The 14,679-nt window shown below is 39.8% G+C and overlaps 1 protein-coding gene across 1 annotated transcript in view; it reads left to right on the top strand.

The window, feature by feature from the left end:
• FHIP1A (FHF complex subunit HOOK interacting protein 1A) overlaps positions 1 to 14,679 on the top strand; it is a 243,846-nt gene that overhangs the window by 139,298 nt on the left and 89,869 nt on the right. Inside the window, exon 3 of the mRNA XM_043567500.1 lies at positions 14,368 to 14,599. Within this exon, the coding sequence (XP_043423435.1) occupies positions 14,495 to 14,599 (105 nt within the window). The 5' untranslated portion in view covers positions 14,368 to 14,494. The remainder of the gene's footprint in view (positions 1 to 14,367; positions 14,600 to 14,679) is intronic.

Here is a 14,679-nt window from a genome sequence, read left to right as displayed (position 1 = left end):
CACCCCCCCCCCCGCCCCCACCCAATCACATAAGCTAGATTTAGGGGAGAAATCACAGGAGGATCTGTTCAGACAGTTACTTGTTTGATTCCCCCAGAGGCACTGGCTCTTAGATCTTCTACCAATGTAGCTCTTCTGATCTTTTATTCTGTAAGGTATTTGTGTCTCTGTATGATGGATGTTTCACTGACCCAAGTAAATGGAAGAAAATTTTCTCCAGCCTTTAAATGTATTGCTTTCCTTGTTCTTTCAAAAACACACTTCTCTTGGGTAAGAACATTTTAGAGGCATTTGGCATCAAATCAACAGAATTGTGGCCTTTAATGGAATTTGAAGCACCGAGAGGTGGTTTGATTGGTAAGAATCCATTTTTTGTTGTTGTTGTTCTGTTTCCTTCTCCTTGGCTACACCCCTTTCACACAATAAACAGCTCTCCTCCTCTTCCTCCCCTTATTTTTTGAAACAAGAGTATCTGATTTCATTGAGTTTTGTACTTTGGCTTTTATTGTCACTTTCCTTTTTCCCTTGAAGGGGAAGAAAAACTCAACTTGTGTACAGAGTAAATTAAATTATGAGGAAAATAGTCCACGGAGTTAAACAAGATGAACTGAGGTTTTGGAACTGAATCTAAGCATTGCCATGATGTTGCAGATAGTCTAAACTATGATTCAGAAACATATTAGTCATTTTGATATACTGTTGATTTGGCTAATTACCCTGAAGGCTGGCTGGCAGACTGAATTGCCCAAGTCACCTAGTAATTTCGATCAAATCAACGAGTAATTATAGTTTTGTGCAGGCAACAAATATAGAATACTGATTATGTTAGACTAAAGAAGATGTTATTGTGATATAATCATATAAAATACTTAATTCTAGCATTATAGCAGTCTTTACCTTTTTTGCACTCAGTGCTTAAATTCTCAGCACATGACAGACAAAGATTGTGGCAACTTTTTGGAGAAAATCGTTTTATTCTCTCAATAAACCATACTTATAAGTAAGTACTTATATTTTAAACATACATTAATTATAATGAGCATGTGTTTGGAAACCCTTAGAACTAGATATGGTCAGGTTTAAAGCTCGAAATTCTCTTAGATTTCGCATGGAAAGAACCTAGAAATGAACAGTTTGTATGCTAGAGCCCAAAGTTTTTGCTACTAAGTTCACTATCAGTTCATTAGATCAATACTAATATTAGCACAATCAGGCCCACCTGAAATCCAGATTAAATTTGTTTGATTCCCATTCCGTTGTCCTCTTTTTTCTCACGTTGGGGAAATCCTTCTCCAGAGTATGGTGTTTATTACCGGATTTGTAACTGGCAATGTTTATATGCTATTTTCGTGGGCATAAATTTAAAATATTTTAGAAACAGAGCCATGTTTACTGAATGGAAAAAATCTGTCTTTAATTTTACTCCAGTTGTCTCTTGGATGGTTTACCTACATTCCTTTTCTATGAAAGCAGGAAATGTAACTTACTTGGAATTAGCACAGATTTGCTATGTAGTTAATGTTTGTGAGGCTCCTCCTTGTGAGTTATTCTGAAGCAAGCTCCTATGTTGTGTAGTAACTTCACCCACCTTATATGTCCTTGACCTACCACTCCCCTGCCCCCAAAAAATCAGAGAAAGAGAACAATAATTTCAAAGTTTCAGATATTTTGAGTTTGTTCTTGGGGAATTGTAGATGTGTTCCTGCTATCTTCTTGCTTGGTCCTAACTTCCACCTGCCTCTCCTGGTGTGAAATGTGTCCGTGTGCTGAAAGCCATTCCTGCATTTGACCATACATGTCATGTTTGGTACAACCGACCCCAAATGCCTACTGCCTTCTTGGGATACTCTAGCCATTTTGCCAGCTTCATGAGACAAAGTATGTTGATTTCCAGCAAGGGCTTTGCTAAGGGGTGTCGGTACTAGTTTTGAGTGTTTGCATGTATTGCCTTAGGCATGGACATTAGAATCTACAGAGAAGCTGCAATTCCATTCCAGTGGTATTGAGTCAGATCGTCAATCTTTGGTAATTCTGCAGGGTTTAGAATGTAAGCGAATTATTATGCATATGTATGTTAATATTATATAAAATTATCCTTCCACAAAAAGGAACTCTTTTGCTTCCATACCTACTTCACAGCTCCTTTGATTTTAGAAGTTAATTAGCTCTCAAGTGCAGGATGCTTTGAGGGGGAAGTAGGAACTCTTGTCTACTCTTTTTGCTCATCGTTTCCCACCTGAAACACTAACTCCAGGGAGAAATAGTGCCAATTGCAACATTTATCTCAAGCAAAATTTAATTTAAAATACCGTCTTTGATTTTTCTTTTCTTGCTTTCACTTTCTCTTTCTTTCCCCTCTGTACAGAAGACATTGATACACACATGTTAATTTAGTGGAGAAGAGTTTTAATTAAACAAGTATGGATAGCCTGAAACCATTCAAGGCTGTGCCAGTCACTGTAGAGGCAAGTGTAGATGAATTGAAGCAGAATATGGGAGAGCTGTGATCTACCCAGTTGCTTCTGGAGGCTTATAGATAAATTAATGCCTTCCTCCCCATGAGGACAGCCTCTCAGCAGGTCTGCTAGGGGGCTGGCAGCCATCCAGTCAATAAGCCATCCTTGCTGCAACAGTGGAACTGCTTAATACGAGTCGCTTCAGCTTTGCTTTTATTTCTTGGAAAGGCATCACAGTCAGCCTAAATTCTGGACCCCCCAAGCAGAAATTAGAGCCTCTATTACCCTTTGTTAATTGCAAATTACATATGGCTTTTGTACTGTAGCGTCTCTGAAAAGGCAGCAAGTAATGATTAGTGTTTCCATCTGTGTGCAGAACTAGACTTGTGTGTGTGTGTGCGTGCACCGTGTGTGCATCTCTGTGCGCAGGGAGAGTGAGAGAGCATGTACCTCTCATTGAGGGAAAGCACTGCTTTGTTTGGAGGTAACCGATCTCTTACCAAGTTCTATTCTCGACTTCCACAGGATGGTTCTTGTGGCAAAATGGAGGCTTCAGTGTAGTGAGATCTGCTGTTAATGAGTGCAATATTTAAAAAAAATTTTTTTTTAACGTTTATTTATTTTTGAGACAGAGAGAGACAGAGCATGAACGGGGGAGGGGCAGAGAGAGAGGGAGACACAGAATTGGAAACAGGCTCCAGGCTCTGAGCCATCAGCCCAGAGCCCGACGCGGGGCTCGAACTCACGAACCGCGAGATCATGACCTGGCTGAAGTCGGACGTTTAACCGACTGCGCCACCCAGGCGCCCCTTTTTTTTTTTAATTTTTTTTTTTTAATGTTTATTTATTTTTGAGACAGAGACAGAGCATGAACGGGGGAGGGGCAGAGAGAGAGGGAGACACAGAATCGGAAACAATGAGTGCAATATTTTTAAACAAGAAAGTTTAAGAAATGTATTTGTAGGTGCATAATATTCGGTTTTCAATGGCAAATGTTAGTTTGGAAGAATGGGGTTTGTACAAGTAGAAAAAAATCCTATTAAAAAAGACAACACTTAAAAAGTTTTAGTGCAGGGAGCCTGGGTGGCTCAATCAGTTAAGCGTCCGACTTCGGCTCAGGTCATGATCTTGCGGTCTGTGAGTTCGAGCCCCGCGTCGGGCTCTGTGCTGACAGCTCAGAGCTTGGAGCCTGTTTCAGATTCTGTGTCTCCCTCTCTCTCTGCCCCTCCCCTATTCACGCTCTGTCTCTCTCTGTCTCAAAAATAAATAAACGTTAAAAAAAATAAAAAGTTTTAGTGCATGGTGGTGAAATCGCTCAACTGTAACAACTATAGTAAACTGTAATGCTGGACGATTTTTAAAATAAGAGAAATCTTCATAGTGAGCTGTGACTGATGTATTTTTTTTGATTTTTTACTTTTACTTTGACAGATTTTGTTTTGTCTTAAAAAGAGGTCCTTAAAAAATTATTGAGAACCATGGAGAACACAGGATTCCTCCAACGACGTTTGGAGAACCAGTGATCTAGACTGACAAAAATTTTGGCAAGACATTAACTCTCTAAATTCCCAGAGCTATGAACCCCATAGGGAAAGGTAAACTACATAAATTTTAACTAAGTATTATTACACAATAATTTAAAAATAAGTATTAGAAAAGTGGTCCTTAACAGTAAGACTGCCACTCTTCTGAATTCTTTGCACTTTTTTTTTAATGTTTATTTTTGAGACAGAGACAGAGCATGAGCAGGGGTGGGGCGTAGAGAGAGGTAGACACAGAATCCGAAACAGGCTCCAGACTGTGAGCTGTCAGCACAGAGCCAGACACGGGGCTCAAACTCATGAACCGTGAGATCGTGACCTGAGCCAAAGTCAGACCCTTAACCGTCTGAGCCACCCAGGTGCCCTGAATTCTTTACACCTTCTTAACATTTTTTTTCCATCCATATTTAGTCTGTTGGAAGCTAATAAGCCAGAACTCTAGATGTAGCTGTTTTCCCTTTGTGTGTCTTCTCTTGAATATTTTCTCAAACATCTTGTGGTCCTTATAATTGATTCAAACAGCATACTGTAGGGGCGCCTGGGTGGCTCAGTCGGTTGGATGTCGAACTCTTGATTTCAGCCTGGGTCATGATCCCAGGGTCATGGGATTGAGCCCTGCATTGGGCTCCGTGCTGAGCATGTAGCCTGCTGAGGAGTCCCTCTCTCTCTCTCTCTCTCTCTCTCTCTCTCTCTCTCTGTCTCTCTCTCTCTCTGCCCCTCTCCCCAACTTGGGCATGCTTGCTCCCCTCTCTCTAAAAAAAACCAAACCAAAACCAAAACAAAACAAAACTGAAAACAAATGGCATATTCTATTAAGATTCTCTTTTATCCCTGTTCACACCATCAGGCGTTTTCTGCACAGGCACTTTTCCTTTCCTGTTGAGATGAAGAGACATCAGGTCTATTGGAATTGCTATGCTAAGCTGGACTTGGGTACTGCTGTTTTGGATGTTCATTTGCTTTTATTTTATAAACTTTTTTTAAAGTTTATTTTTTTGAGGGGAAGAGCATGAGGGGGAAGGGGTAAAGGGAGAGAAGGAGAGAGAGGGAGAGAGGGAGAGAGAATATTCCAAGCAGGCTCCATGCTGTCAGTGCAAAGCTTGATGTGGGGCTTAAACTCATGACCCATGAAATCGTGACCTGAGCCAAAATCAAGAGTGGGACACCGACTGAGCCACCCAGGTGCCCCTGCTTTTATTTTAAATTAAAAAATGTTTTCTCTAAGTAGTACATGACCATGGTACCAAATGCAAAAAGTGAAGAAAGGTACACAGTGAAAAAAGGTCTCCCTGCCTCCTCTGTCCCCAGCCACCTGATGTCCTTCTGCAGAGGTAGCCACTTTGCTAACCTTTTTGGGTATCTTCACAGATGGTCTGTGCATTTTCAGGCATATAGAGTAACACATTGCTTTTTTTCTTACACAAACAATGGCGTCGTGTATTTGATGTTCTGTACATATCCTGGCAGCCTTTCCGATATCGGTACATTCAGAGCTACCTACTTTAAAAAAAAAAAATGTAACATAGTTTCCATTATATAGAAGTGCCCAACTGGGGCACCTGTCAGCTGTGCTGACAGCTCAGAGCCTGGAGCCTGCTTCGGATTCTGTGTCTCCCCTCTCTCCTCCCCTCCCATGCTCGTGCTCTGTCTCTCTCTGTCTCTCAATAATAAATAAACGTTAAAAAAAAAAAAAAAGAAGTGTCCAACTTATGTAACCAGACCACTGCTGGGGGATATTGAGGATCTTTCCAGTTGTTTACTATCTAAACAGTGCTACAAAGGCTATCACTGTAGTTAGAGAGGTGCTAGTGGTTAAGAGGACGTGTCTGGCTCAGATCCCAGGATATCTGCATGACTTTGATTAGGCCACTTCCTTTACCTCTCTGTAATTTCCTTACCTGTGAAAAAAGGGGAGTATAGCCCATGGGACTGTTGAGAAGATTTAATGTTGTAATATATTTCAAATAGTCCTGGCACAGACACATGCTCCGTGTGTGACAACTCTTACTATTCAGTCTGCCATTTTGCAAGATGAAAGGGTCTTCATAGGATAAATGCACAGAAATCGTTTTGCTGATCAAATTTAATTTTGAAGACTATTGCCAAATCATCAACTGGTAGAAGACCAGTTGATGTTCTCACCTGAGGTGTGGGAGGTGAGCTCATTTTTAGTTCTCATAAATTGCCTCTGGATGTGTGTGTAAATCTGGACCGTGATTGTATGTTCCTGAGGCCCATTTAAGTAGTTGCTCAAGAGGGAAAGATTTCAAGTTAAAAATTTCTGACCCGTGAAATTTTTCAGTGCTTCTAGAAGATCTTACTTTTTTACTTTTATCATCATGACATCTTATCTTAATAATAAACTGATCATGGCAATAATAAATGTGTGAGTGGTAAACTACTTTAAACCAGTGAGCTTTTATTATGTACTTCTAGAATTCTTTACCTACTCATAGATGAGAAAATGTAGTCTATTAAATCTTCATACCATTTGTTAGAGGGATTATTATATTTACATGTAAGGAAGGTTTACATAATTTTTTTGTAATGTTTATTCATTTTTGAGAGAGAGAGAGGGAGAGACAGAGCATGAGCCGGAGAGGTGCAGAGACAGAGGGAGATTCAGAATCTGAAGCAGGCTCCAGGCTCTGAGCTGTCAGCACAGAGCCCGACGCAGGGCTCTAACTCAGGAACTGTGAGATCATGACCTGAACCGAAGTCAGACGCTTTAACCGACTGAGCCACCGAGGCGCCCCCATAATTTTTATGTTCATAAAAAATGAATGTAAAATTAGAACTTGATAGTGTTAGGTTACCACATAAGCTACTAGTATTGCACCTGCTTGAAGGTAAGACAGCAGTCTCGATTAGCTCAAGCACCAGTGGTTTACTCCATTTCTGTCATGTTTAGAGTACACAAAAGGCACCCAACTCTGTGGCCCGTTTCACAGACTGGTGAAGAAGAGTGCTTTGTCCTAATCAGCGTAGGATCATGTTCTCGGAGACGAGCAAATTGTTGACTTCTAAGCCTTTGCCAACACTGTAATAAATGCTAATCACTTTGTACCTCTGACGCCTCACCTTGCAGTGTTTTGGGTAAGAGTGGAAGCGCTTAGCCAGCCATGAAATTGGCAGGACACCAAGGCCTGACTTGATTATTATTCAAGAGCGTGGTTACTCATGGGCTGGAACCAGCCCCACGCTGCTGCAGCAGAACTTTTAGTTACAATTAAAGTCACAAAAATTCTACAAGTCTCTCCAGTAATACCTTTAGTACTGGAACTGGCTGTTAGCCTCTGTTTTGGGACTCTTCATGGCTTTACCATGAATGCATCTTTAAAGTGGCTTTTAAACTTTTTTCAAACGGGAGCAATTCATTGACGCTTTTTTAGAATTGGCTGAAAACTGTAGCTGCCTCTCTTCAGAGAAGGATGCCCGCAATTTATGAGATTCCTGGATATGCATGGGATTTTATTGGTACTTCACTCATTGGATTTAGTATGTTTTATGCCGTGCATGGATGAAGGACATTTTTTGAAAAGAGGGCTTTTCATGTTGTTATTTCAAAAGGTAATCATCACATCACCTTGGTTCTACTATGGATTGCGTATCTGAAAATTTTCACTGAAAGCACTTGAAAAACTGCTGGGAGGGAACTAATTTTGAATGATACAGCTATAAAGGTAGGTGTAGACTCAACAGCACAACTTCCCAAAGTACCTGCTTTTCCCTAGAAAGTGCCCAAAAAACGTGTTGGTCAAAAACTTTTTTTTCCAAGAACATTTCTTGAGAAGAATTTCATTAGTATGAGAGGGTCCTTAGATTCAGAGCGTTTACCCCAAATCTCTGTTTTAGAATATTACCCCATAGAAGTTTTTGGTTCATCTTGTTTCTGCATTTACCTCAGTTTTGTGGCATAAATCTTACCTGAGTTATCCCTTGATAGCTTTCAACAAAATAGTGGTGTGAAAGGGCGGTGCATACTACCAAAATTGTAGTGGTGAACTGGTTTGTTGGGGAGACTCCCCAAGAATGGTTTAGCTTTCATGTTTCAACAAGTCAGTCCATGTGTGCAAGAAACTTTTCTGTTCAGTCACCAGTGAGCTGATGTCTCGACACTTTGTATAATTTTCAAAAACTATAATTTTTACGTTCTAAATCCTTACCAGTAGTGGGTTAGTTTCTTAAATAGCCTTAAAAATTAAGTCCCCAAACAAATTTCAGGTATGAATATGAATATTAATTTTAATTTTCCTTCTCCATTCTGTATCAATCAGTCACATGGCACTTGGGTATGACCTCGGTGGCAGCCCATTCTAGTGAAATTAAAATGTAAACCATGGAATTCTTTCAAGAAGTTATTGACAGTTTTCTGCAATCTAGTTACTATTTTGAAGTATGCATTTATCAAAGCCTGAAACTATGTGGAATCTACGTACCGAGAGAATTTTCCTTGTGCACACTCTGTTAATGGGCGGTTTACAACTTGGTGGGACAAAGCAAGATTCTGCTTTACTGAATAATGGACAGTAATCAGTGAATGAGCAAGAGTCAAAAAACTATGGCAGGTTGAGGGAGGCTAAGGACAAGGTCCAGGAGACTCAGGGCCTATTGGATGCTTGTTTTATTTTCTACAGTCTAGCATTGCTATGTGATATGACAGCCAGAGAGAAAAGGAAACTGGGCCAGAGGATTACAGCACAGGGAGGATTAGGGTTTAATAGGATTTTATTAGGCTCTAAGTAGAGGTTGTCTGAGGTAGTTTAACCCAAAATGAATCCCCCCCCCCCAACTGCTATTACTGATAATTGAGGGCACAAGTTTTCTCTCTCTTCAGGTGTTCCCAGTATTTGAAGAATCTTCACCCCTAGATGGAATTTTACACGATAAGCACATTTATAGTAATAGACTTTTTATGTATTCAGTAGCAGCCAATTCAGGGCATTCCAAAGTGCATTCTAAAACAATGAGTTTTTCTATTGGCAATTGCTTAGGAGAAAACCCAAACAAACTGAATTATATTAGAGATGGCTGATTCCTGTGCTTTGGGTTCTTTTTTTTTTTTTTTTTAATGTTTTATTTATTTTTGAGGCAGGGAGAGACAGAGCATGAACAGGGGAGGGTCAGAGAGAGGGAGACACAGAATCTGAAACAGGCTCCAGGCTCTGAGCTGTCAGCACAGAGCCCGACGTGGGGCCTGAACTCACGGACCGCGAGATCATGACCTGAGCCGAAGTCGGCCGCTTAACCGACTGAGCCACCCAGGCACCCCTGCTTTGGGTTCTTTAAGTGAACTAGGCTTTAATTGTTGTTTGTTTGTTTGTTTAATATACCTCCTTTTCTTTTTTTTTTTTTTTTGCGAGAGTGTGTACGTGCAAGCGTGAGTTGGGGAGAGGGGTAGAGGGAGAGGAAGACAGAGGGAATCTTAAGCAGGCTCTATCAGCATAGAGCCCAAAGCGGGGCTCCATCCCATGATCCTGAGATCATGACCTGAGCTGAAATCAAGAGTTGCACACTCAACCGATTGAGCCACTCAGGCTCCCTGAAATATGCTTTTAATTGTTAAAAAGAGTACAGATAGAATCCATGTATAACTAGAAATCTTACAAAGATTTTTATATTATGGCCATTATTCTGCTTCTAAGCTATCTTCTTACCCCTCCCCCATTAGTAAAACGGTGGAATAAAGTACAGAAAATAATGACTTTTGAGCTGGGAGAGACCTAAGAAATAACCACGTAATTCTAGTAACTCATCTAAATCAGGTTCCAAACCAAGAGCCCTGTTTTTTTACTCAAGGTCTCACAGCTGGTTAGAGTCCTGGAGTCATCTCCCAGTTCAGAGCTCAAGTCTCCAAGTGGTGACTTGACATTTTCTGACCTCCACACGTGGAAGACTGAACTAAAAACTCTTAGCCCTATCCTTTGTTACCACTTTAAATCCACCTAATCTCTCTAAGCATTTCCACAAGCCAACCAGAGAAATATGAGGAGGGAAGAAGGAGAAATGGGAAGGAAGCCTGTCATGCCTTTTCATCAAGTTCAAGAGATTGCTTCTAATTTGGCGACTCACTGTGGAAAAACTCAGTGTGGCTTTTCTTTAAGTCTAGGCCTCTCCTACCTGTGTTCTTGACCTTGCCTTTCCTCTGCTCTTGTTGCTATATCAAAATCCTTAATATATATATATATATATATATATATATATATATACACACACACACACACACGCACACATATAAATATGTATATAAATATACATATATATTTAAATTATCTATGTTCATTGGTTCCTTCCCATTAGGCCTGCAAATATGATGATTTTTTCCTTAATAAAAATGTTCCCTTGGCCTTGTTTCCCCTTAAGGTGACCATCATTTCTTTTCCTTAAGGAATTTTTTATAATACATTGTTAGAAGATATTATATTTAAATAGATAAAAGAAGGATGGTATGAGTGGTATGAGATCATATATCATTAAATGACAAAATGTTTACTTTGTAATTTCAGTCTTATAGTGAAAGAGGGGTATATGAAAATAGAGTCATTTGTTGTTCAGGGGGAAAGTGATTTTCACACATAGCTTTCCTCAGTATTAAACTTTTCAGAGGAGCCTGAAATTAGATAAGGATGTCTGTCTATTTGGGAATGAGGCTGAAGGAATTTTTGCAGTGGCAAGAGGTATAATCTAGTAACTAGAATCTAAGCCTTTATGATCTGATGGTATATTTTATAATTCTGTGGTACGGAAGCATATGCATGTACTTTTTTTCATAACCAAATAAAAGATATAATGTACTTTCAAAAAAGAGCAAATAAGAATACATATAATTCTTATGTCAGTTATCTCTATCCCCAACAGTGATTTAATAGCATTTTTCTTTCTTTACTGATGAAAAATGTTTTTACATATAGTATTAATGAGATATATAAATTTGACTGTTCAGTAATTTTGGAAATAATAAAGTCAGTTCTGTCTGCAGTATAGAATCTGTGCTGGCTTATCAGATGCTATACATGTATTTTGGTAGCTCCTCCCCCCCACCCCATGCCAAAAAACTCAACAACCACACCACAAAACCACATGCAACCGCTGTCGGAAAGAGTCCTTTGGGTATTTTTCAGTGTTGGTGGTTCATTTGAAGAAAGAAAAAAGTCACTCTGAATGGTTTATAGAGCTGTCTCTCAGGCATGAAATTCGAGTTGAAGAGCGTGTGGGTATTTGCAGGGAGAACAGGCTGAATATGTGGCCAGAGTGTTCCTCTAAACAGTCCCAGCACCTATAGGTCAGGCTACAGAGAGTAGAGGGCAAGAACGGGGAGAAAGGTCCAACAATGCCGTACTTATGACCTGAGCCCATGTTCCGGTGGCTGCAGCCTCTTTTACCTGCTCCTGGCTTTTTGCTTAGTTTTGTCCTTCTCTGTTCTTCACTTGGGACTTTCGGCTGTGCTCTGAGAGTTAAATAAAAAGCCTGGAATGGAAAAAATGCAAAAGGGAAAAAAAGTGAAGCCTGAGAACAGGCAGATGCAGGAATATATTGAAAACCTTGGCATTTGAGGAAATATGCCTTTATACATCTCTCATAAATATGGAGTCCTCTCTTTCAGTTTTCTGTTGCCCTGGGGATGAGCTAGTGCTTTAATACTCTAACATGGGAATGAGAGACAGACAGACAGACAGACAGAGGAAATATCCAGCTTTCTTGTCTCGGAAGTATTTTCATTTATAGAATCTTCTGGCAGTTTCTCCTTCTTAAACATGGCTTGCTTGACTTGCCTGATACCCACCCCCCCTTGTTCTCCCAAGCTTACCCGTTATTGTGGTTTCTGTATTTATGACACATTTAGAATCTTCTGTATTTATGACACATTTAGCCTTAAAAATACGATTGGTTAAGCATCGTCCAAGCGAGATGCACTTTTCTTAGAGAAGATACAGCCTCCTTTGGGAATAGGGCCACGGATTAAAGCCAGGAGAAAGGAGAATATAGATTTCTAGAAAGAACAGTGGACTGGGAATCAAGAGACTTACCTTTGATTTCCATCAAAACTAACCTGTGGGGCACCTGGGTGACTCAGTGGGTTGAGCGTTTGACTCTTGATTTTGGCTCAGGTCATGATCCCAGGGTTGTGGGATGGAGCCCAGAGTCGGGCTCAGCCCCAGAGTGGAGCCTACTTAGGATTCTTTCTCTGCCCCTCTCCCCTGGCTTGCACTCTCTCTCTCTCTCTCTCTCTCTCTCTCTCTCTCTCTCAAATAAAATAAAGTAAAATTAAAACAACAAAAGAAACTAATTCGTGATTTATGACTTTAGCTAAGATATTTATCTTGTCTATAATGCAGTCTCACTGTCTGAAAAGAGTGCGTGTGCAGCCCCTCTGAGAACAAACCTAACAGACCTTAGAGAGCATGTTTCTAATTTTGATTTAGAAGCAGTTGGCATGTTGAATGTTCCCTTCTTATGTCAGAAGAAGAATCTGGGGATCCTGGGGCTGGGAGGAGTCTCAAGGAGTCTTGTACTTTTTGAACCTCTGGGATGAACCGAAACACTCTGATTTTCCTCATTATTTTCATTATAGCATCTGAATAAGAGACATTGTCACAGAAATATTATGTTTAAGACAACAAGGGAGTTAAGTCAGAACTTGTTTTTATCTCTTATCACGTAAAGCAGGGCCACATACTGAAATGTTACCTAATAAGGGCCAGTTCAGTAACCAAGAGTGAGGTGATGACGCTGGCTGTCAGATTCTAGGGAGTGGTGGGGACCGTGGGAACGGGAAATGTATACCCTGTGTGCGTGGGGAGGCCCCTCCTGGTGTTTAAGACACCACATGGGTCTGTCAAAACATGCCTCTTAATGGCAAAGAGCTATTGTTGGCAGTGGGCAATGTCTTACTGAAAACAATAAATTTGTATTATTAGGAATTAAGAATTACATGTTGGAAAATTCACCAATTTGAGTAATAAAATATAGTCCTAGACGATACACACGAGCTGTTTCCCTCAGGTATGTAATTTGTGTGATCTTTCTTCAAAGAGGCTGTCCTCTTTCTACATACGTTAATCTCCTTCCATTCTCCTTAAAAAATGTTTTCTTTCCTCAAGAATTACCACGTCTAGCAAGTTTTCTGTTCCTACATTCTAACATTTTTTCCCCCAGATATGAATGTTGAATGGTTAGCCTTCTACCCCCAACAGATGTCCTTGTTTTGAAAATTCCTCAACTATGTTCTAGTTAATTTCACTCCCTGCAAAGAACTTGAGCCATAAGTCTAACCTGAATCCTCACATTAAGCCCCCTTTCTCACACTTTATTGTTAGTGGGCGGAACAGTTGACCAGTGTGATACCCTTCATATTACTCAGTTGAAAATAGTTGGGGTTTTTTTGGCACTGCAAGTCTGGAAATTTTATCATGGATTTTGTTTCCCGGTGCTCTAATAATTATCCTGTAATCACTTTGAACTCTCTCCAGTTTGTACGCTTAAAAAAAAAAAAAAAAAAAAAAAAGGATTCTGAACTGTACCCAGTCCTTTGGATGGGCTGACCACAATGATAAGACAATACCATTGTCTTACCACTTTTGTCTGAGAGTTAGCAACACGCAACTGGCTCATATTTACTATACACTCTGTGACCTCAATATCTTTTTTCTCCCTACTGGCTCTGTTATAGTCATACTTTCTTCATATTTTATCCACATAATTCATTTTTCATTTGTAAGTGTGCTATCTTGTACTCACACCGAGTAAGCACTATCTTGTTTTTGATGGATCATTTCTACCTGTGATTTGTCAAGGTTACTTGGAATTCTATTATTTTTCAGAAAAGCTAGAAACCTTAACTTGGTTTGTAGCTATGAAATGACTGAGAATGCTTTAAATTCCATTATGACAGCCATTGATTAAAAAAAAAAAATCAATCATAATGGACCCAGGAGTCTGGGTGCTGTTTTAGAAGTACCCCAAGTGGCATCAAGCCATTTATTTCTGTCGCTGTTAACTAATGGTTTTCCTGTTTCTGGATGTTTTTAAACTCCATTGTTATCATAATCTCTTGCTTGATTATAGACACTGGATTTGAATGATTAGAATTACAATCTAGGGGACTGTGGTTGGTGGTAGTGGAGAAAATAAAGCCGATAATTGTTTAATTCATGAACGTAGCTTTGGTAGTAGCATCATTATTTTATATTTTTAGTAGCAAGGTAAGAGAAAATAGGGGAACCCGTCGATAGAGTAGTAATGTCTCTTTCGTGGATGTTTTGTTCTGCGTTGGACTTTGAGAATGTCTATGCTTGGATTTAAATTTAATAGCCAGTGTCCTATTAAATATATGAACATAACGAGATGTGTTTTTGTTATTGTCCTTACAGGTTTCAGAAGATAACAATGAAATGTGAAGAAGTTGCATTTCTTATGTGATACTTGAAAGTTAGTGACTGCTTGCCAAATTTTCTGGAAAATTAAATATGACTTAGAAGCATTGATGTATGAAGGTTTATGATGTCATCGGTTGCGACAGAAAGTAAACTCCAGCAGACTGTGAGCCTGCAGGGAGTTGACCCAGAAACATGCATGATTGTATTTAAAAACCACTGGGCACAGGTAATGTATGAGTTCCACTTCCTCTGCTGGCCTAGGTAGCCCTCAAGGTCTCCATCACATTGAACCAGGATTGCCTATCT

Source organism: Prionailurus bengalensis, chromosome B1 (assembly GCF_016509475.1).
Source record: "Prionailurus bengalensis isolate Pbe53 chromosome B1, Fcat_Pben_1.1_paternal_pri, whole genome shotgun sequence".
Classification (NCBI taxonomy): Eukaryota; Metazoa; Chordata; class Mammalia; order Carnivora; family Felidae; genus Prionailurus; species Prionailurus bengalensis.
The sequence above is the reverse complement of the archived record's forward strand: the minus strand, read 5'-3'. Positions and strand labels throughout refer to the sequence as shown.